The sequence below is a fragment of the Sprattus sprattus genome (assembly GCF_963457725.1).
Source record: "Sprattus sprattus genome assembly, chromosome: 2".
Taxonomy (NCBI): Eukaryota; Metazoa; Chordata; class Actinopteri; order Clupeiformes; family Clupeidae; genus Sprattus; species Sprattus sprattus.
In genome coordinates, this window is record NC_137921.1 from 28459204 (window position 1) to 28484245 (window position 25042).

The 25042-nt window shown below is 42.5% G+C and overlaps 1 protein-coding gene across 1 annotated transcript; it reads left to right on the forward strand.

Annotated features, from left to right (window-relative positions):
* Positions 1-316: 316 nt before the first annotated feature.
* fsd1 (fibronectin type III and SPRY domain containing 1) lies at positions 317-24763 on the forward strand (the record flags this gene model as incomplete). Its single annotated transcript, XM_080859503.1, has 13 exons — positions 317-331; positions 1638-1733; positions 2463-2594; positions 4485-4586; positions 5098-5120; positions 5560-5681; positions 5802-6011; positions 7127-7225; positions 21007-21154; positions 21861-21943; positions 23710-23961; positions 24320-24408; positions 24653-24763. The coding sequence occupies 13 exons, from the start codon at positions 317-319 to the stop codon at positions 24761-24763; spliced, it is 1482 nt and encodes a 493-aa protein (XP_080715629.1).
* Between the last annotated feature and the right edge of the window lie 279 nt (positions 24764-25042).

Below are 25042 nucleotides of genomic sequence, written 5' to 3' on the forward strand. Positions count from 1 at the left end.
AAAAAATATTAGTCATACTTGCACAGACAGTACAGAACAGGTAGTTCTTAACAGAAAAATGGTGTTGCTTCGCGATGCAGTACGCTGACACTTTTACGGGAATAAAATGTACTACATTACCCATAATTCCTGTTTTTCTTTTTAGCACTTGCGCACTTCCAACCATGGCCCTGGACGCCGATTGAGGATGCACTGCAGCCGGGCAGCATCAGCACCAGAATAGTGAAAGGTTGGGTGTATATTCGTCGCTGAAGTAGTGGAAAATAACTGTTTTGGGACTATTTTAACATTGCCATCGGCACCGTAAGCGTGCAGCATGGGGGAGAACAAGGTAAGAAGCAATTTGAGGCGTAGGAAAACCTACACCGCCTTCGAATCAATATTACAAAGACAGAGCGTAACGGAAAGGGTGCGCGAGATCACTTTGCTAGAGACATTTTACGCTGTATTTATCGTACAGTTGTTGTAACACATCTCTTACGCGTAAATCTACGGAAAGACGTGTCATTCAGGAAGAAAGGTAGATACACTGGGTCCATCTAAATATATAACTCTGCTGGTGGTACAATAGTGCGGTTAGTGTTGTGATCGGTGCTGGTGGCCGCGCCTGGCCGTGACAGGACACGGACAAAACATCGATTCAGTGTTTCAATTTGTGCACCGGTTCATCCTTTGCCACAACGTAGCAGTGAGCAGCCAGCTTTTATCAGATGTGAACTCAACCAGCCTTATTCTGCTAATGAGGGTTTTAGGACTGTCCTGCACATCTGTTGTGAATCGCTGATAGGTAATGGCGTAAAGCCTCTTCCGTCTCAAGGAGCATTGCATTCGCTTTCCTCACTGAACCGATTAGACGGGCGTGGAGCGGACGCCGAGAGGGGGTCTACTCTGGACATTTGAAACTGTTCACGTTCTGTCGGAGGCTTACTTGTTTATCGATCGGTTGCTCAATTAACACGCCTTTTCGCAGCTGGGAACACGGGCTACACTGTAGCCGCATTAACAAGTTATGAATGCGCATTCAGTGTTTGGCCAAGCTTCTCTATAGGCTTTTGTGACATAATACTATCCCCGATGAGCGGTTCAGGGAGTGATTCATATGCATATGCAGGCTATGATAGCACACCTACGACAGATCTGATGTAGGCAAGCCTACTGCTACAGTGACCGAAGCCTACTTATGCCATTCAGAATGCTGAGTAATAATCGTATAAACATTCTCAGTTGTTGCTGCCACGGTATATTTTGTAATTATCAATGTATCAGTAGCCTACACGCTTGAAAATTGGTCACCCACTTCATTTCATGAAGTCGACTTTTTCATATTTTATTATGATACTGAATTCCATACATGCCAGTCTGTAGTCGTCAGTGAGGTTCATCACAGTTCTACTTTTCTTTACCTTTTGTTAAACAGCTTTAATCATCTCAAATAAATGTGTCTGTGATGGTCATTCTGAAAAGTCTGTCTTCAGGCTGCCTCTCATGCATTCCCTGAGGTAGAATGTCCTGAAATCCTCGTTGAGAAGTACAGTCTGCGTCCTAAGACTTGAGGCCTGTAGATAATTCTGTTAGCCAAGCTCAGCTGGATGAGATCGTGTGTCTTACTTACTCTGACTTCCCCATCTTCACAACAGGAGTCTCTTCGGAAGATCATCACCACCTTAGCTCTGAAGAATGAGGAGATCCAGAATTTCGTCTGCTCGCTCAAGCAAAGTCTGCAGAATTTGGAGGTAGGCTTCTCCCAGGCTCCTGCTCATTAAGTAAGATAACTGATAGAAGATAACTAAAGAGTCGTCAAACAACTACCATTGTTTCACTACTTCCCCCATTGGAAGGTTTAATTTAGAGTTTAGTTTAATTTAGTAGCCGGTTAGTCGGTGTGCAAACTGACACCCCCTATGAATATGGGGTAATGTGAGCTTAGAACTACGTATCATTGAAATGGAGGAGAATGGGGAGGAGGTGGGATGCTTTGCAACACTGAAGCGCGTGGTGTACTGGTAATATCTTATGGGCTCTTCCCGGAAAAAAAAACATAATTCATAGATTGAGAAACTATCCTTTTGAACTCTCTCTCTCTTAGTTATTACACTAATTGCTCAACAACCCAGTCTAGATCAAGGCCAGGTCCTTTGCTAAAGGCAGGTATGGCCGGGTAATGCATGTGACCATGTCTTATTCACTTCATGAAGCATCAGCCTTTCATTCTAAGTGCACCCTCCCAATTCTGTAATATCCCCATTCCTGGCAGTCAGTATTAAACAAAGGTCATATGCAGAAGAACAACTGGCTGGTTGGCTGGCTGGCTTGTGTGGTGCACTTTTTCTGGGTGGCAGCTGCAGTTAAATATCTGATGATGTTACAATAAAAGAGTGGCGGAGGGCCAGAAAAGTGGCGCCGACTGGAGTCTGACTGGGGTGCTCTCTCTCATCCCCGTCCCGTTGTCACGGTGACTGCAGGCCAACTCCACGCGCGTGCAGGAGGATCTGGAGTCGGAGTTCACCTCCCTGCACTCAGTGCTGAACGAGCTGAAGGACGGCATGCTCACACGGGTCAAACAGGAGCGGGCCAGCCGCACGTATGAACTACAGGTCAGTGTGTGTGTGTGTGTGTGTGTGTGTGTGTGTGTGTGTGTCTGTGTCTGTGTCTGTGTGTCTGTGCATAGGCGTAGATTACGGGGGTGACGGGGGGACATGCCCCCACCACTATTCATAATTTGAATTTTGTCCCCACCACTTTTAAAAATGTGCAAACCAATTGCGACCGAGAAAATCCCCACATACTCAACCGAAATCGTCAAGTCTAAATCATGCGATAGGCGCGCACAATGGCATCCTCACAGCATGCACACCTGCCTGGCTGCGTGTGGAGCAAATTTATTATAAATACAATTACCTTCCAGCCGTTGAAGACAACACAAGTCTAATTTTCTCTAAGAGGTATAACAATGGAGAAGCACTGACTGATTTTTATACTCCTACTCGCGATCTGTCTTCACACTTATGGTGACTATTTTTTGATTTTTTTTTCCCCACTTAAATGTATTTTACGAACTTCGGAAGTTCAACGTAAGACAATATCTCCACCTTATTAATGAACACCTGAAAATTGGTTCTTACACAGCCGAAGTGTTCTCAGCTGTGCCGATTGAGGTAGAGGATTCTTAAATTTGGATTTGCATACATACACGCAACACGCCCCGCCATGGCACGCAACCGTAGTGACGTGTGCAGTCAGCCCTAGCCCTTCTAACACGGATGAGGCACAGCTCATCGCTGCCTCTGTCATCTCTTCCGTCAGTCTAATTTTGTTTTAGGTGTTACTAAATGTCAATTACTCATGCCTACATTTAATTTGGAAAACCACCGACTGGTGACAGTGATAAGGTTGCCAAAAGTTAGCTTGCTATTCACAGATGAGGTAACGTTCCCTACAGCTAGCCTAGCTAACGTTATGTCTTAAATTGAGACCGTTATGATCTGGTAAAATAAGCAAGCTGGTGCTGTTGTCAACATCGAGATTATCTATTTTTTATTGTTCGAATGGGATTTTCAACACCTGACAATACACTGTAGAGCATATTGTAATGCAACGTTGAATGGATGAATAGCTTACAAAAGGGTACCCAGAACTTTTCAAACCACACTCAAGCTTATGGTTATTGTCCCCACCACTTCTAAAAACAAACTGACGCCCTTGTGTCTGTGTCTGTGTCTGTGTCTGTGTCTGTGTCTGTGTCTGTGTCTGTGTCTGTGTCTGTGTCTGTGTCTGTGTGTGTGTGTGTGTGTGTGTCTGTCTTCATCTATGCGGATGTGTGTATGTACGTAACTTTGCCCGTATAGTTGTGTCAGTGTGTGTCTGAAATGATGTACTGTATATGTTTATGAGAGTGTGCCTGTTTGTTTATGTTATGAATGTGTGTGTGTTTTTAAAGATGTGTCTGTATATGTGTGCATGTGAATGTGTGATCTGGTATATGTTTGCTTGTGATGTCTTAGTTCGTGTGAGAGACGAGAATGTACCTTGTGTGAGACTAGGCTAAGCCTGTGGAGTATGCGGATGGTAGCCAGGCCCTCATATGGAGGTGAGGCGCTATGATAAGACTAATGATCATCCCCCTGAGGATTACTCAGACTGAGTTATTATCCTGTCTTCATCATATCGGCCTCTGTGTGCCAGGCAGCCTCAGCCACCACTCTTAGAGTGCCAGACCTCCATATGTGAACTGTATGTGAAAGTGACAGCAGACGCTGAACAGTGACACCAGAGTGTGTCTTGAAGAAAACACATGTACGCTTAATTAAAACGTGATTAAGACGGCTTTGTGGAAGATCCGCAGGTCTTAAATGTAATCTTCATTGTCCTAAAAGCATTTTTTTTTCTGTTGTATGGACTGAGAGAGTGATTCTTAACTGTTGTCATGGATGTTAGTGTTGTGTGTATGCATGTCTTAATTCAGTATTTTTTGGATTCTCTGACAGAACCAGTTGGGTGCCTGCACCAAAGCTCTGGAGAGCTCAGAAGAACTGCTGGAGGTAGCCAATCAGACCATCTGCTCTGCAGAAGAGGATGGCTTCGCAAAGGTACAGAACAGGCTGCTGTGAATCCAGACAGCAGATTAATGTTAAAGGAAAGCAATGGCATTCACATGTACATACAAGTATGTGACTGCTGAGCCAAAGAGGAAGTAGTTTTGCTAAACAGGAAGCTGGTTGATTATGAAAGTGTAAATAAATGCTTCTGTTCACTGAATTCATCATTTTGTTTATAAACCTTTTCTTGTGACATGCAAAGCTCATTCTTCATTGATGTAAAATGAATTTGCCACTGTTAGCTCTCACTTGTTGTTGTTGCCCTTTTGTTTACATTATGTAAACAAAAGGGCAACAACAACAAGTGAGAGCTAACAGTGGCAAATTCATTTTACATCAATGAAGAATGAGCTTTGCATGTCACTGTGACAGAACTGTCATACTCTTTACACTGTGGAGTTTCTTCCTTTGGTCATGATGCAGCTCAATCTCAAACTCAGTCTTGCTTCCAACCTCCTCCTCTCTTTCTTCCTCTCTTTGTCTTCTCCCTCTATGCTTCCAGGCGGCCAAAGACATTAAGGATAGGTACAGTGACCACTGTCCATTTGCAATCTGTAATCCCATCCTCAATCTTAGCCAAAGATACACAAGCAACCCTAATCCTCTTAGTTGCTCAAACTTTCATTCACCTACCATGTCATCATAATCATCATCATTGTTGTCGTCTTTCATAGAACTTCTCAGAGTCTCACGTTTCTCTTCGTCCTCCTTGTGTTTTTGTTTTGTTTTATTCACAGTCAGTCTCACAGTCTTTGTTTGATTTAAATAGTTGCAGCATGTGACTGTAAAGGGCCCAATCATGGCTCTTTGTAGAGATAATGCATAGTTATGTAGTGATGATTATTGAGATGATAATATTCTTGTCTAGTGGGTAGTGCTAGTTTTAATTTGTGTGTGTGTGGGTGTGTGTGTGTGTGTGTGTGTGTGTGTGTGTGTGTGTGTGTGTGTGTGTGTGTGTGTGCAGTGTGACTATGGCGCCTGCCTTTCGTTTGTCACTGAAGGCTAAGGTCAGTGATAACATGAACCACATGATGGTTGATTTCACCCAAGAGAGAGAGATGCTGCTGGCAATCAAATTTCTCCCAGGTGAGAAGACAACTCCGCTCACAAATTCAAAAACAAAGTGTTCTTTCACTGGACACCTCTCCCTTACCCTTGCTCTCTCTCTTATCCTCTCTCATCCTTATTCTTTCTCTCTCTCTGTAGTGCCTGCAACTCCAGAGATCTTGGTCTCTGAGTGCCAGGTGTGTGATAACACCGTGATGGTAACGTGGTCCTTGCCTGAGGCCGACTCCAAAATCGACCACTATGTCCTGGAACACCGCCGGACCAACCACGAGGGGCCACCACGTGCCCGCGAGGACTACCCCTGGATGGTGTTGGAGGGCATACGAGAGACTGAACACACCCTCACAGGTGAAGGCGCTGGGAAGTGAACCATCAATGTGAAGCTGAAGTGTGCTGGCTCTCTTAAACACCTCCGAGTGCTATGGTGGTCATTAGGACAAATCAAAAGACAGAGTTTTTATAAGTGATAAAGTCTAAAAAAGTGATACTGTCTGTGTCATTAAAAGCTGCTGACAGGGTTGTTACCGATTCTTGCTATCTTCAGGCAGTCTCAACCATTATACGAGACTATACAGACCTTTCGTTATGTGATGTACTAGCCTGGATACCAGCCCGAACCCCGCCCACAACATTTTTGGTCAGGGAGATTCGGTCTGGCTTTGTGCATATTGGGGAGAGAGTATCAGAAGTGAGGATCCTGTCGGACCAATCAAATTGTCAGGGCGGGCTTTATACGATGATGGACAGATGATCAAGCGGTAGATTTCGAAATCCGAGTATTTTTGTTTGTCTTAACTAAAGCTCTCTAGACCATTATTGTTAGGTCATTGCTAACGCTTACACCAAAAATCCATTGAAACACATAATAGCTAGCTAGCCCTGCTGCTAATAAGTAACGTGAGCAGGCATATCTCAACAGATATTGACAGCGCATTCATTTTGAAAGAGGAACAGAGAAACGCGATCAAGGCATTTGTCGATCGAAAATATGTTTTTGCCGTCCTTCCTACGGGATCAGGTAAAAGTTTTAAGGTATCAGATGGTCATACTACGTTGCTCTGATTGGTTCTAGGTATCCAATTGAGCAAAGAGGCATTTTTTTCCCTGGTTCGTTGAAACACGCCCCATAATCACAGCCCAATGGGTCAGTATCAGACTCATATTCTGACTAGAATCATGAGTATGACATCGTCAGGCTAGTGATGTACATTTAAAATGACTGGAATCTGGAGTTTTCTTGATTGGTTAATACCACTGAAGCTTTGATTATAGCTTTGAGTCATTGCATTACAGAGGTCAGGAGAGTCCCCAAGATTTCTTCTGTTTTTTCAAAGAGCGTCTATTTTTATGATGTAAAGCCAGCCACCATACTGCAGCTTCAAGTCTAATCAAAGCTTCTGGAAAAGGTGTGAGGTTCTTGTTTTCCCTCTGGTGTTTACACTACTGATGTTGTTTTTCCTCAGGGCTTCGCTTTGACACACGCTACATTAACTTTCGTGTTAAGGCGTGCAACAAGGCGGTGGCTGGGGAGTTCTCCGAACCGGTCACGCTGGAAACGCACGGTGAGTGGCAGTGGTACAAACGTCACCAGCAGTCAAAACCATTGTTGAGAGATTCGACCAATGTGGAACTTGCTATCGTGTCACATAACAGGTTGAATGAAACTTTGTCAGGTTGTACTCACATGCTTTCTGCATTCCTTCCCATTGACTGGTCATGCCGTAGAACTGGACTTTCGTATGTAGGTGTGAAGACTGAAGGCACGCCTGCTGATAACACTCGGAGGGGACACAAGACCCTTTTTTCCTTTGTCTGTCACGGGGCGTGTCCCCCCCCGGAGAGCCGGGGGGGGGGGGGGCCATATTTGCCATATTTGCTAAAACTGTCACTTTGTCCAGCCAGTATTACATGACACAGACAATCTGTGAAAAAATCAGGTCACCATAGCTTGAACATTTTAACGAGGACAGCTTCCAGCCTCCAGCCCTGCCTCTAGCCCTGCCTCCAGCCCTGCCTCCAAGAGCCCTTCTCCGCAGAGGAGGCTCACGTGCGGGCGTTATCTACAGCAATATAATCTACAGCACTTCTTTCAGAGTTTAGAAGTTCGTCTGATAATAGAAACTGTCGTGAATAGCGCTACATAAACAGTAAACTACTTATGAGAACATTTTATGTCAAGGTTCATTGCAAAGTTCATTGCTCTGCAGGCCCAGGGCTATGCAGGAGGCTTTCTTAAGGCTTTATTAAACTGAGAATGAAACATGTTAGAACTGTACTATACAACTAATGACAACGAAAAAAGCATGTAACATCTGCAAGTGAACAGATTTACAATAGGAGAGCAGAGGTTAAATATCAGGACAAACACCAAACCGACACAGAAGCCTGGGCAACTTTCAGATAAAAAAAATGCTAACCAGTAGCCTTAGCATCGGAACATGAGATATGCGCTACGGAGTGTTACTGTAACTGTTACCCTTTAAGCTTTATGGTTAATTTGTTTTGGTAGTCAAATCAAACAAATCAAGCAGGAGGTACCTGTCGCTTTGTAGTTTTAGCTGCTCACTGAATTATTAAGTTTGAATGAAAGCATGGGGGTGGGGGGTCTGCCTGCAACATGTGCACCTGCAATGATTGACACTCCGTCAGACACGCCTCCTGGCTCTGATTGGATGTGTTGATTCGGTCGCGATTTTTTGCAAATTACATTATGGGTACTAGGTGGAGCCAGGGGAGCCTGATCTGTTTCATGCACTACTGTCAGGACAAACATTATTATAATAATCATAAAATAATAATAAAAGTTATTTTTTACAAGGGTAAGGGTACTGCAGGGTACTCATTTCCAGTGAAAGCAATAATTAATTTTATATATCTCCTTGTTACTGCAAACATATCATGTGACTATACATGTCATTTAATTTCATGGAGAACGTATTTAACAATGAAACATTGATTTAGCATTCACAGCTTTCTGCTGAGACTAGATCTCCACTCACATGTAAATCTGTGCCTTGGGTACTTTGTTTTGCTTTCAAGCATTGAATTTATGAAGAGCGTTTTTATGAAGATATTTTTCCACACTATTTTGAAATTAAGAGAGCTTCAGACCAATGCTGATATAACTATGTAGCCATTTAATGACACAAAAGGCCACATAACTAATTTTCAGCTTTACAATTGTGTTGATCAGCTGAAGTTATAACTAGGACCGGGACTCGATTTAAAAAATGTATCTAATTAATTAGAGGCTTTGTAATTAATGAATCGAAATTAATCGCATTTTAATCGCATATAAATATTTGACCTGAGGACAGTGAGAAGTAATTCTTTTCACATGGATTTTTAGTATACCATTGAATAATGACTGAATACATAAGCTTAAGCAACAAAAATATTCCAACTGACCAGTGCAATTTTTGCCATTAAGTGTAGCAATACCATATTTAGAAATGTAGTACATTTCAGTAATTCAGGTAGCCTATAGATAGGAGGACCTTCTCTAAACTATAATACTTTGGGTTTTTTAAGTAAAACACAATACTTTCAAGTACATTCAGAACATTGGAAACCCTGACTGTTAGAAAACATCTCTGGTGGAGTGTGGGTTGTGTGTGGGTTGTACCCGGAGCCAGGCTTAACGTCCACGCTAGGTGCTATATCAACACGTTCTCATTCCCAACTCGTCAGAATTTGCTGCTTGGTCAGTCGGAAAAGCGTCAAAAACCGAAGCAATATCTGCCTTCTAGCGTCGATTTTCGACGTGCAATGTTATTTCATTGCGTCCTATCAGGCGTCATTTTTCGACTTGCAAGGGTGTTTCATTGATTCCTATTACACCGAAAGTGTCAAGTTCTCTAGTGTCTCAGAATACCAAAATATCTGTAATAACTTGTGTTCTGCTTCATGAAATACTGTTTTTCTGTTATATTCTTACAACTTAACATTGATTTCTCGTTAGAAATGCAATCATAACATGTTTATTGTACGTCGTTTGACTTTACAAAGTATGTTCACGAGGAACGGAAATTCTCATTCACTTTAAATGGGGTGACGTCATCAGTTCCATTTTACCAAAATATGTGTAATTACTTGTGTTCTGCTTCATGAAAAACTGTTTAGTTGTTATATTCTTACAATTTAACATTGATTTCTCGTCAAAAATGCAATCATAACACGTTTATTTTACCCATAGTCTTTGAATGGGGTGACGTCATTAGTGGTTGTCCGTTTTGCGCCCCCCCCACAGGACCCATAACGCCTTGTTTTAGTAAGCTATGTATTTTTTAAATAACCATTTCTTGCTCAATTTTCATCCGATTTTTAAACAGTTTGGTTTGTTATAAAGGTCAGAGATGTAGTTATGACAGGACATACCTATGAATAATTGTGTTATTTTCTAAAGAATTATAGCCACGTTAATAACGTTTGTAACAAACCAAACCATTTTTAAATCCATTGAATAATTGGGCAAGTTACGGTTATTTAAAAAGTACATACCAACCACTACCAACACAATGTTATGGGTGGGCGAGCTCATATACGTCTTAAGACATCTAGCCCTTATATCCATGGTTGTTGCAACGGAGCTGTGTTTTTTTCTGAATAAAAGGCGCAATAGCGTTTACATTTCTCACCCAAGTCGTTTTTATATTCAGTTTTATGATCTACGTGCATTTATTATTATGACTATGAGGATTAACAATACACAAGAAGCATGTTATGTTGTCTTGTTACAGTTTTTCCCCCGAGAGGTTATATTTTATATTGATATTGATATACGCACATAAAAGCGTTATAATATCAACCTCTTCGTCATACGAATGATTCCTTCACTGACCAAGGCTGTTAAACTATTGACTTCAATTCAATTAATTTATATAGTGCAAAAACAACCAAATTGACTCCTTAGAAGTGGTAATAGGGGAGGGGAAACATTGCAGAAAAATGGTTAAACCATTGCTGATATTCACCTCCAGGAACCTGAAGCAGCTGAACTTTTCCACTTTAGATTAGTTGATGTGTAGTGGTGCATGCTCCACCTCCTGCCATCTCCTAAAGAACATAATCATCCCCTTAGTCTTGCTGATGTTGAGAGTGAGGTTATTATCCTGAAACCATGTTGTCAGGGTATAAACCTCCCCTCTGTAGGCTGACTCGTCACTATCAGTGATGAGGCCCACAATGGTTGTGTAGCAAACCTAACGATGAGATTGGAACGGTGCGTTGCCGCACGTCATGGGTGAACAACATCATGTGTGAACATGTACAACAGGAGGGGGCTGAGCACACAGCCTTGGGTGGTGCCTGTGTTGGTGATCACTGTGGCTGAGATACGGTCACCCACTCTCACCACCTGTGGCCTTCCCGTCAGGAAGTCGAAGATCCACTTGCATAGGGAGATGTTAAGTCCCAGGTCCACAAGCTTGGAGACGAGTCTGGAGGGGATGATGGTGATGAATGCTGAACTGTAGTCAATAAACAGCATCCACACATACGTATTCCCTTTGTCCAGGTGGGAGAGCGGTGTGTGCAGTCAGCGAGATGGCATTGTCTGAAGACCTGTTGGACTGGTATGCAAACTGCATAGGGTCAAGGGTGGGGGGCAGTGAGGAGCAAATTCATGATTTGACTAGCTGCTCAAAGCACTTCATGATGACAGAGGTCAGTGTTACCGGGCGATAGTCACTCATGCAGGTGACCTTAGTGCTCTTAGGTACAGGAACGATGGTGTTCCTCTTGAAGCAGGTGGGAGGTACAGACAGGCTGAGGGAGAGGTTAAAGATGTCAGTGAGGACCCCTGCTATCTGGTCAGCACAACCCCTACCTGAAATGTCATCTGGGCCTTGTGATGGTTGGTTTTTTGAAGCAATGTCGCAAATGAGCTGAGCCTCCAACAGGGGAAGGTCCCTGCTCTGTGGAAAACATCCTGCCTCATCCCTGTTCCAAAAAAGCCACACCCCAGGGAGCTGAATGACTACAGGCCAGTCCCCCTAACATCACACATCTGCAAAACCATGGAACGACTGCTACTGCACATCATCAGACCCCAGGTACGCCATGTACTTGACCCGCTGCAGTTTGCCTACCAGGAGAAGGTTGGCGTGGAAGATGCCATCATCTACCTGATGCACAGAGCACACACTCATATGGACAAGGGAAAGGGTGCTGTGAGAATCATGTTCTTTGATTTCTCCAGTGCCTTCAACACCATCCAGCCCCTTTGTCTGAGTGACAAGCTCGTGCAGATGGCTGTGAAAGCTCACCTTGTATCCTGGGTCACGGACTACCTGACGGAGAGGACGCAGTTTGTCAGGCTGAAAGACTGCGTATCTGAGACTGTGTGTGCAGCACCGGCGCTCCACAGGGGACTGTGCTCTCACCAGTGCTGTTCACTCTGTACACTTCAGACTTCACTTACAACACAGAGTCGTGCCACATACAGAAGTTCTCTGATGACTCTGCTGTTGTGGGGTGTATCAGGGATGGACAGGAGGCTGAGTACAGGAGCCTGGTGGACAACTTTGTGCAGTGGTGTAGGCATAACCACCTGCTGCTGAACACCTCCAAGACCAAGGAGATGGTGGTAGATTTTAGGAGGTCTCAGCCTCCTCTGCTACCAGTCTCCATAGAGGGTGTCAGTGTGGAGGTGGTCAGCACCTACAAGTACTTAGGAGTTCATCTGGACAATAAACTGGACTGGTCAGCTAACACAAATGCCATCTACAAGAAGGGCCAGAGCCGACTCTACTTTCTGAGGAGGCTGAGGTCCTTCAATGTCTGCAACAAACTCCTGCGCATGTTTTACCAGTCTGTTGTTGCCAGCGTCCTTTTCTATGCTGTGGTGTGCTGGGGAGGCAGCATAAAGAAGAGGGATGCAGGGCGACTTGACAGGCTGGTGAGAAAGGCAGGAGCTGTTGTTGGCACCGATCTGCACTCTCAACATCAGCAAGACTAAGGGGATGATTATGTTCTTTAGGAGATGGCAGGAGGTGGAGCATGCACCACTACACATCAACTAATCTAAAGTGGAAAAGTTCAGCTGCTTCAGGTTCCTGGAGGTGAATATCAGCAATGGTTTTATCATTTTTCTGCAATGTTTCCCCTCCCCTATTTCTAAGGAGTCAATTTGATTGTTTTTGCACTGTATAAATTAATTGAATTGAAGTCAGTGGTTTAACAGCCTTGGTCAGTGAAGGAATCATTCGTATGACGAAGAGGTTGATGCTTTTATGTGCGTATATCAATATCAATATAAAATATAACCTCTCGGGGGAAAAACTGTAACAGGACAACATAACATGCTTCTTGTGTATTGTTAATCCTCATAGTCATAATAATAAATGCACGTAGATCATAAAACTCTGAATATAAAAACGACTTGGGTGAGAAATGTAAACGCTATTGCGCCTTTTATTCAGAAAAAAACACAGCTCCGTTGCAACAACCATGGATATAAGGGCTAGATGTCTTAAGACGTATATGAGCTCGCCCACCCATAACATTGTGTTGGTATGTACTTTTTAAATAACCGTAACTTGCCCAATTATTCAATTGATTTAATAATGGTTTGGTTTGTTACAAACGTTATTAACGTGGCTATAATTCTTTAGAAAATAACACAATTATTCATAGGTATGTCCTGTCATAACTACATCTCTGACCTTTATAACAAACCAAACTGTTTAAAAATCGGATGAAAATTGAGCAAGAAATGGTTATTTAAAAAATACATAGCTTACTAAAACAAGGCGTTATGGGCATAGACATGTATAGATAGACGCCGCCTCCACTGCTTCAGCCCGTTGCCTTGGCGAAACGCGTCGTCGCCATTTTGGCAGAGGAGCTCTCTGCCGTCAGAGGTCTGTCAGACGTGTCAAACAAGCGCAAGTTGCCAGGAGCTGCGGTTTATCTGGATAAAAATCACGATAACCTTTTACATTTCGCAACCAATTTCATGGAGTATTCAAGGGTTTATGCTCTACGTGAAGTGTGTGAAAAAGATTTGCCTCTACGTTTACTTTGTTACTCGCTAGTTAAATCGCCAGTCATACATGTGCATGGGTCTATGATAAACGCTCACTTTACTTGTACAGCTCGTGCACTTTGAAAAATACTGAGAAGATCTATAAACTATCGAAATAGTGCTTCTTTAGTTACTACGTATTGACCATCATTAAGAGAAAGAGCATACATCAAATAGTGAGAAACTGGCAGTCAGTGTGTTTTTCATAGTTTAATAGTTCCTTTTCAAGTATGTGCATTAGGAAACCTTGAACAGTGCAATTGGCAATACACAGTTATTTCACAAATCAACATTACAAAAAAAAGCTATATATTTCTATATACACATCTCAATATATACATACACATCTCAATAGTTGAACTGTAATATAAATAACATAGCATATATATAATACAATATAATATATGACTCAGTATAATGTGCAATGGAATAACATATATATGATATATATAATATGTGTGTTTTTCATAGTTTAATAGTTCCTTTTCAAGTATGTGCATTAGGAAACCTTGAACAGTGCAATTGGCAATACACAGTTATTTCACAAATCAACATTACAAAAAAAAGCTATATATTTCTATATACACATCTCAATATATACATACACATCTCAATAGTTGAACTGTAATATAAATAACATAGCATATATATAATACAATATAATATAATGACTCAGTATAATGTGCAATGGAATAACATATATGATATATATAATATGATATATATAATATGTGATACAATATAATATAATATATTTTAAGATATATATGTGATACAATATAATATAATATATTTTAAGATATATGATATAATATAATAACATAATCTAGGCTAGAACCCTTTAAAGAGTACGGTCTTGCTGAGCTTTTTTCGACTGTTGCCAGTCTGTAATTGCAGCGTGCTCAGTTTTGCAATGTGGTGCAGCCTGATTTTATGGAATACAGACACAACCAAGGACAACAGTGCAAAGTGCTGGCTACAGAGCATTGACCCCTCAGTCGCAGAAAAGTCTTCCCTTTTCACAGCCACTTCCCACTGTCTCCTCAACTGCTTCTCTTTGGGAAACCTTAAAATTGCGAGAAAGGTTAAGCTAGCCAGTCAGTCAGATTCATAATACAGATGTATATTTAAAAAAAAAAACAAACATTTAAATAGCAATAACGTTTAAAACGTCAATTTCGGCCGGCGACTGACTGCAGGTGCATCTCACAGGTGCATGTAGAATATCGTGACATTTTTTCCGTAGTTTCATTCATTACGTGACACCTTCATATATTGTAGAACTATTACATATACAGTGGCATGTTTTGAGCCTTTTTTTGTTTTAATCTAGTCTCTTTTTTAAATACATCACAGAGAGAAATTAAGGCCAGTCGCTCAGCCGAAACGTAGCCATCCGTCGCGACCATAAATGCTATATAATTACATTATACATACATTGTAATTACTCACAAGCAAGTAGTGGTAGATTATATATATATATATATACTGTATATCCTATATTTCTTGACAATATTATCTCCTGTTGACGAACGATAGAATAAGGCTTTGCTCCTCATGTCCATTTCACGTTAGACTATAGTCTGATTCTGGTGGCAACTTAGCTGTCTCAACTTAGCTCTTAGCTCTCAACATAATACATGATCTACGTGACATGACTGAATTCTACAATTACAAATAGAAACAATTGTTTAGTCTTACTTGTGAAAGGTAATTCCTTGCGATCTTGATTGAATCGTCCTGACGGTAGTGCACCCCCAAACGGCGCATGAATTAGGCATCTTCACTCCGATGACGAAATAGCTCCTTTGGTAAGATGGCGCCGACGATTTATGCGGTCCAAGGCCGAAGGGGGCGTCTACCTATACATGTCTATGGTTATGGGTCCTGTGGGGGGGGCGCAAAACGGACAACCACTGATGACGTCACCCCATTCAAAGACAAAATAAACGTGTTATGATTGCATTTTTGACGAGAAATCAATGTTAAATTGTAAGAATATAACAACTAAACAGTTTTTCATGAAGCAGAACACAAGTAATTACACATATTTTGGTAAAATGGAACTGATGACGTCACCCCATTTAAAGTGAATGAGAGTTTTTGTTCCTCGTGAACATACTTTGTGAAGTCAAACGACGTACAATAAACGTGTTATGATTGCATTTCTAACGAGAAATCAATGTTATGTTGTAAAAATTGTAACAGAAAACAGTATTTCATGAAGCAGAACACAAGTTATTACAGATATTTTGGTATTCTGAGACACTAGAGAACTTGACAGCTTCGGTGTAATAGGAATCAATGAAACACCCTTGCAAGTCGAAAATCGACGCTAGAAGGCAGATATTGCTTCGGTTTTTGGCGCTTTTCTGACTGACCAAGCTGCAAATTCTGACGAGTTGGGAATGAGAACGTGTTGGTTTTGCATTGAGGTGATACTCGATGCAATAGGGTCCGACTGCGTCCTGCGTCCTCCTGCCAAGACACGCCCCGTGTATAAAGACGCGCCCCTTGTGTAAAATACACGCCTATACAACGACTGACCAATCTCAGCGTGATGACGTAATACGTTGGATTGTGATTTCCTACTGAAATCGGGGAGTAATTTTCCAACGTAGCACAGAGACGGGTAAAAAATAACGAAATCTTTTTCCTTGTACTGTTGAGTACGGTGTCACAATGACAATGGGATTTCCACTGAAGTTTCCCCCGTCCTTCCTGATGTTGGAGTTTATTTGTAAGCAACTTTATTGGAGCTCCAGCAGTTGTCTTGTTGAGCAACAACATCGTTAACCCTTCTGTTACGAAGCTGTTCCGTTTTTGTCAAAACCTACAAAACATAGTTATCTTTGCCATAGAGCTACACAGCCTGCCACACCATAGGTACACAAAATGGGGTTTCAATACTTCAGTTAACTTCTGTAAGTCCAGATATTGCCTGGTGTTTGTAGGCTACGGGAGGGAGTCAATTTACTGTAACAGTGGAGTTAAAAAGTTAGTGTAACATTTTGCTCATGGGCAGTGTCATTTAAATTCTGGCTCTTAATATTCACAAAAATATTGATTGGAATTTACTCTGAAAATGTCAGGCTGACCAAAGAGTAATGAAGAGAAACCGAATTTGCATTTACTGATAACTGTGATGTCAAATGCATATACTTGGCTTTACAGAGGTACAAAGTAAAGTTACTTAAAGGATACAAGCCTTAGAATTGTACATTTTCGCCCCTATTCCACTTGTATTGTTTACAGACAATACTTATGCATTCAATAGGGAATTCTTAGTAAGGGAAACATGACTCAGGCCATAAGGGTAGGCTACATTTTTTTATTATACAGAAAGGGAAGGTCATTACACAAAGCATTTAAAGTAAATAAAAAAGTAAATACAAAATATGTGCAATAACATTAAGGGATAAAATTATTATTAAAAATGGGAAACACCAGAGGCATTGGCAGGTATAAGTTAACACAAAAAAAAAGTACAAAATTAAGGGGACGGAGAAGAGGGCCCCCAGAATTGGGACCCAGAGGCAGAGCAGATGTGTGTGTGTGTGTGTGTGTGTGTGTGGGGGGGCAGCCAAACATCTCACAGGGGCCCCTTCTAAAATATTTTGTGGGCCCAGAGAGAGAGAGAGAGAGAGAGAGAGAGAGACACGTTTTACTCATTTATATCCCAATACTACAATAGCCGGGAAAGTCGTCAGTTGCATAAAAGCCCTAGAGGACTCCCCGCTGGCCGTTCCCCCTGTAGCCAGGCCCGCTGTCTTTGTACAGTTGGCGGCATTGCAGATTGCGGCACTCAGAAATGGCAAATGCTGTTCGGTACCTCTCCCGGTGGCTTGGAGCCAATCTGCTCCATTTCACCACACCTAAAATCCAATGAGCAGTGTCAGTTTAGATGCCTACACACATTTCTCTACAACCACACTTTTTGGGCATTTTTATGGCATGTCAACATCTGATGCAACAGCTCTGTAAATGCAGTATTATTTAATAACTTACTGTCTAGCCAGTTGTAATGGGCCTTCTTTTAAAACTGTGGCTGGCAGACAACGGCGTTCATCTTTTGGCAAGTCATAGCCAGCCGCAGGATGGCGGAATAACCATCTTCCAATACCACCATGAGAAAAATCTCTCTCTCATCACTTCCTCCGGCAACTGTGGAAACAAACAGGTGGCAGTTTGTCAAAGGGTGAAGAGCTGGTGGGGGAATGCAAACAGGCTTTGCAAAGTTCTGCACTAGGGTTTTGGAATTCAATATCATAGGCACTGAAAGCAGTGAAACAGGAGCTTAGCAGTGTATGTATGATCAGGGCCTTTCAGTCATGTTCTGCCATGTTTGTAAAGAACAGCATATCCTAAAAGCTTTCAAATATGGTACAGTGTATGGCAGTTATTGTGACATACCTCCAAAATTCCAACCTCCTGGTCGTCAGGCCAGCGTTTTTTGAAAAGTGTAGGTGCCTATCACACACACACACACACACACACACACACACAGTGCAGTAAATTAATATGCTGGTACACAAATTTACACTCGCTCAGACACATTCACTCAACACACACAGCGTAAAACATTAACATACTGATACAGACATGTACAACACACACATCCTACACTTTGTCAGAGAGCCTTCCCAGATGAGTTACAGCTGTAATAGCTGCAAAAGATGTGTATATAAAGTAATATTACAGCAATAGGTGTATATAAGAAACATAACTTCTTACATTGGTCAAAACCTTCCGCTTCCGTGTTACCCGGAACACCGGTGCCAGGAGTCCATTCACCATCTGGTGTCCTTCTTGGGTGAAATGACAGAACCTTGAGATGGAGGTGGCGGGTGTGTGGCTGGCATTGGGCTCGGCGTGCTGAGGCCTTGAGATGGAGGTGGCGGGTGCGTGGCTGGCATTGGGCTCGGCGTGCTGAGGCCTTGAGATTGAGGTGGCGGGTGCGTGGCTGGCATTGGGCTCGGCGTGCTGAGGCCTTGAGATGGAGGTGGCGGGTGCGTGGCTGGCATTGGGCTCGGCGTGCTGAGGCCTTGAGATGGAGGTGGTGTCCTCATGCCAGGGCAGGTCTGCAGGTGCTTTATGCATGAAGTTTTGCTGCCAGTATTGGTTGAGCACACACAGTGGTAGTGTGGAGATCTTGTGTTGGCACAGTTGTGTTTTTTACAATAGATTTTGTAGCCTTCCAAAAAGGAACAGAAAAGTAAATTAGAAAATATTAACTGTTAGTATTCCTTGTTCACTACATCACAAGCTAATTGATATGTTATGAGTTTGATAAAAGCATAAAGAACATATAATATAAAACATTAGTGACATGCATTAAACTTTCAATTACCATTGTGAGATATGGCTGCTCTGTCATGTGTTTGAACATGTGCAACCATGGCTGGGTAATCGCCAACTTTTCTACAAACTTGGCACCCGTAAGAATCTCCCAACCCCACTGGCTGCATCAGAGATCCATGTTTGCAAACTGAAAAGACAAAAAGTAATTTCTGCTGCACAAACAATTCAACCAGATTTACAGTTTAAGTCAGCTCTTAGGCATCCAATGTGTAATTAACTAAACCAACCCTATAGATAAATGCAAGTGTATACAATGTAAGCGCAGGTGTGACATAGATGCTGTAACATGGCTCACACAAAGAGACAGATCTTCCTCAGGCATCTTTGATCTAATTAAGTCCTTTGCAAGCAGTGTGCAGATCCTTTCCCGCTCCTACTAGTTAGCGGCTAACCACATAGCCATGGGATGACAACTTCAAATCGGTAACACGGTGAAATGATGATAATCAAATCAATACAAACCAGTGAGAGTATATTGCGACAAAACAAACACGGCATCAAACGCGGTACTTAACAATTAAATAGGTAACATGAAAAGCAACAACTGTTAAGCTTAAGCAATATCAACATAAAGGAAAAGTTAGCAGAGACATCCCAAAAATGCAGCCAATTTGTGGTTGGATTGACGACTCATTATTACGCTGTGAGTGTACATGAAAATTTAAAGTAGAACTACACCAAGAACAATGACAGTATACGATCTCTGACTGATAATGCAGTCCACTTACCAAATCAATCGAGGCAATATGCTATCTTTATGCTGTCTTATATCTAACTGCTGTTGACCAGTTCGTGAAATCTCCGGAGTAGATTCGACAAGAGAAGAGATCAGAGCCGCTAATGTCAAATAGATTATGGCTCTGCACGAGGCCCAACGTTTCGTTCATCTGCCGGATATCGGTCTTTCGTTCAATGATTCGTTCTTTTGCCGGATATCAGTCTTTCGTTCAATGTTTCGTTCTTTTGCCAAACGTGTCTTTGGGTCAATGATTCGTTCTTTCGCCAACCGTGTCTTTGGATCTATGATTCGTTCATCTGCCGGATATGGGTATTTCGTTCAATGATTCGTTCTTTTGCCGGATATCGGTCTTTCGTTCAATGTTTCGTTCTTTTGCCAAACGTGTCTTTCGTTCAATGATTCGTTCTTTTGACAACCGTGTCTTTGGATCTATGATTTGTTCATCTGCCGGATATGGGTCGTTGGATCCTTTTCCACGTGACCTGCATAGGCTCAGTACAGTCAGCTAGAGGAAACAGAAATGATTTGTTCTTTTTCCGACTGTGTCTCTCGGATACGGGTCTTTGGATCATTTTTACGTGACCTGCATTCAACAAATCATTTCTGTTTCCTTGGCTTAGCAAATGCAACAGTCCCAGTTGTCCCGATGCGCGGTCATGAACGAGAAAAAGAACGAATCTTTTTTTGAGAGGACTCGTTACTCTCGAGTCGTTGTAAGGATTTGTTCAAAATGAACGAATCGTTCACGAACGACACATCACTAGGTGATATGCGAATTCCTTGTTGCATAGCCTGCACTGAACCATGTTCTTATCGACGCCTCCATCCGTTCGTTTTTTGTAACAAAATGTCCCATCCTCAGCTTCTTTGTTCATGTTCACTGTGCCACTGTGGTTTGTTGTTCAACTTGTTTGAACCGAGTTTATGCGCGTTAGTTGGTGCGCCAGTATAATCGGTCCGTCTGAAACTCCTCCACTGAGAAACGTTCCGCGGTGCAAAAATAGATACGATTAAAATGCGTCAATTTTTTTAACACGTTCATTTTTGTGTAATTAAAGTCCTGGCCGTAGTTATAACGTAAATAAACACTTTTAAAGGCAACTGAAAAGCATGTTAATGTGTGTTTATCATTATCACACAGTATCATTTGCTATTGCTTCCCATTCAGATACCAGCCTAAGAAATGACTTCCCCTTGTGTCTCTGTCTTCTCCCCAGCCTTCACGTTTAAGCTGGACGCGGGTTCCTCCCACCAGAACCTGCGTGTAGAGGACCTCACGGTGGAGTGGGACAGCAGCGGGGGGAAGGTCCAGGACATGCGCAAGGACAAGAACCGGACCAACTCGCCCATGCACTCTCCTGCCAGGTCCCACTGTCTGCTCCGTCTGGGTTCAGTGTGTCTGGGAGGAGATTTACTTTTACATGTAGTTTAGCAGTCGCTTTTACATGTAGTGCTTAAGGAAGTCGCTTTTACATCTACTTATTTAGCAGTCGCTTTTACATGTAGTCCTTTAGCAGTCGCTTTTACATGTAGTCATAGAAGTCGCTTTTACATGTAGTCCTTTAGCAGTCGCTTTTACATGTAGTCCTTTAGCAGTCGCTTTTACATGTAGTCATAGAAGTCGCTTTTACATGTAGTCATTTAGCAGTCGCTTTTACATGTAGTCCTTTAGCAGTCGCTTTTACATGTAGTCATAGAAGTCGCTTTTACATGTAGTCATTTAACAGTCGCTTTAACATGTAGTTATTTAGCATTCGCTTTTACATGTAGTCATTTAGCAGTCGCTTTTACATGTAGTCATTTAGCAGTTGCTTTTACATGTAGTCATTAAAAAGTCCCTTTTACATGTAGTCATTTAGCAGTTGCTTTTATCTAGAGCGACTTATGGAACACATGTACATTTTCCTCAGTTGCTCATATGTGCTCTCTGGGAATCAACCCAGTGTCTTGGTGTTATTAGAACCTTGTGCTACAGGGGGTCCGCCACAGGGACAGAGGTCTCGTCATCTCTCTCCTACCCTCATATCCTCTGACTCTCTCTTTTTCGACTTCTTTCTGTGTCCCCCTACAGATGTGCCATGATGTCTCCAAAGAGGACCCCCTCTGCTCGGGTGGGCAGAGATCGCTTCACTGCGGAGTCTTACACTGTGCTTGGTAAGAAGGCCAGAAGAATGTACCTAATGTCCTTCACAGACATACACAGAAAGACTTATGAAGGTTGACCTCTGACCTCTGAACCATCGGGCGACCTTTTGCTTCTTCGGATAAAAAGAGCGTTTATCCAAAGCATATTGTACTGCTATAGACTAGACGACCATCTCTACAGTTCTCATCTCAGTACACACCAGTAACTGCCAAAACAGATAGACAGGCATAGGCTATGTTCAGACTGCAGCCAAATTGGATTTGTTTCTCAAATCAGATCTTTTGAGACGACTTGTGCGTTCAAACATCACCAACCTGTTTGCATGGGTTGCTGTGGTGACCACGTAGGAACAGTGTAGTGGCAGCATGAATTTAAGCACTTCCGTCACTCTTTATTTGACGTTGTCATTGTGTGTTGCAATGCAAGTGAGACTTTGAAATCCGATTTGACTAGCCAGAACATCCGGACTGAGATGCACTGGAATCACATTTTAAACCACCTCAAAACATGGTTTGGATACGATTAGCAAAAATCAGATTTCATGTGTTATTTTGCTGCCTGGACTTTCAAAAATCAATCTGGATACAATCAGTCACTGTTCAACTTGCACTGCTAATATAACAAATACATCTTACAGGATGTTTTGGCTGCCAGTACCAAATTGCCCTTTTTTTTGCACTACATAACCTCACTTTATAAGGTAACTTATGCTGCTATATGTTTATCTGTATGTTCTACTTGTATTATGTAATGTCTTGTCTGTATGTTTGTATGTCCTCTCTGTTGTGCCTGTGCACTTTATATGTTTCACCGTAGGAGAGTGGGAAACGTTTTTTCGATTACTTTGTATGTCTTGACATTTGAAGTAATTGACAAATAAAGCTACTTTGACTTTGACTTTGATCTGAATATGCCAAACAACGTATTTCGGCTTGCAACCTGAACAAGGCCCTATAGGCACACAAACATACAGAAGGTGACATACTATATCAGTAGATAGACATGTGTTTGGACATGTATCACTGTCATCACTGTTGGTGACTAAAGGCGGCTGCTTGGTTCAGCGTTGGGGTTAAGTGTTGCGCAAAATTTACTCAGTGCAGTTCATGCTCCCAAAGGTTGCGTGTGTTGTCATGAGCCTGCCATTTGCTTGGCAGATAGAAAGCTGTTTCCCTAACAGAAAGTCTGAAGCTTGAAGTTCTTTTCAAACCTTTGCTTGGGTAGCACTGTTAAACTGAGCAGACATGCAGACTACATTTTAGTAATCTTATCACGTAACATTCGTTTTCTAAAAACAATCACATAGTATTGCATGTTTTACTGTGGTAGAAAATACGTTAGCTTAATGCTAACGTATATGGGGAATCCTATAGAGACCGCGCTAGGTATTAGCATCAATTAATTCACGTTAATGTTTTTGTATGAGCCTGACATTTGCTCTGCAGATAGATAACAGGTTCCATAACAGAAAGTCTGAAGCTTGAAGTTCTTTTCAAACCTTTACTTGGGAAGCACTGTAAAACTGAGTAGACATGCAGAATATTTGAGTAACCTCATCTCGTAACATTCGTTGATAGAATGCAGGCTGCGAGGCTCGCGTAAGACCTTACGTAAAAAATGACGCAAGTCTAGAAAAAGGGGCCGACGCACGCAAGACCTGAAAAGTCGCGCAAAGGGCTTGCACGGCCTCTTGCGCTTGCGCTTACGGCCCTGAGCATAAATCAGCCTTAATGCTAACACATAGTTTTGTGTAAATTCTCTGTCCTGTGTTCAGGTGACAGTATGATTGATGCAGGGCAACAGTACTGGGAGGTGAGCTTCGATAAGGAGAGCAAGGCCTTTGCAGTTGGGGTGGCACTACGTTCCCTGGGCCGCTTCGACCAGCTGGGCAAGAGTAACGCCTCCTGGTGCCTCCACCTCAACAACTGGCTGCAGCAGAGCCTGACGGCCAAGCACAACAACAAGGCCCGCACGCTCGAATGCCCCATCCCCGACCGCATCGGTGTCTACTGCAATTACGAGGAGGGTGAGCGCAAAACAAGAATGCTGCTCTAAAGCCAAAGAAATCAATGTGGAAATAAGAAATTATTATAGTGCTACTACTGCTACTGCTACTGCTACTGCTACTGCTACTAAACTACTACTACTACTACTACTACTACTACTACTAAAGACCAAACTAAAGAAGATGTTTTTCTTCAAGTTTTAGTGATCATACACAGGTAGGGAGTCACATAATAGGCCTTCTCAGGTAGCCATCCCTACTGTTCCCGGTTATGTCTGATACCGCCACTAGATTGAACATTACAGTTGAACCAGTTATTTAGCCATGGTTGGACAGGGCAAGGCCAGTCTATATTTACTAGTCTTCATTCTTCTTCCAGGAACGTTGTCCTTTTACAACGCCAAAACCAAGTTTCTCATCCACACCTTCAGAACTAAGTTCCAGCAGCCTGTCGTTCCTGCCTTTATGGTAAGATACACATCTGTCTATAGAGCTCTTGATATGTTCAGAGAGATTTATTATGAACACATCTGGAAGAGTCATTTTCCTGGGGTTCATCTTTCATTTATATCATTATTTTATTTTAGTATTATTATTATTATTAAAGTGAAACTCGACCCCAGCAGACGTGTCTGTTTTATTGTAAAAGCTAAAATACACATCATCTCAGAAGTCAGTCTGATGATTTTTCTCTCTATCTCTCTCCCTGTAGGTCTGGAATGGCAGTTTCTCCGTCCACACAGGGCTGCAGGTGCCCAGCATCATCCAGAGCGGCCAGAAGAGAAACAGCGGCACCAGCAGCTCCAACGCCAGCCTCACCTAGACCCTAGGAACTCCCGCCTCGCAGAACCCGTCCTCTTGTCCCGGGCCTTCAGCACGGGCTCCAGTCCAGGAGCAAACTGTTCCAAGCACATGTCCCCGGCAGCCAGCATGAAGGCTCCTGGAGGCCCCAGCCACACCATCTTCACCACCTTCACCCACTCCACTTGTGGCCGGGGTTTAAGGGGGGTGGGGGGGTGGGGGGGGGGTAAAAAGCAGTGGTAGTCTGCCTCATTTCATCCAGCGCAATTTACTGTGCCTTTCAGTTCGCTCGAGTGGATTA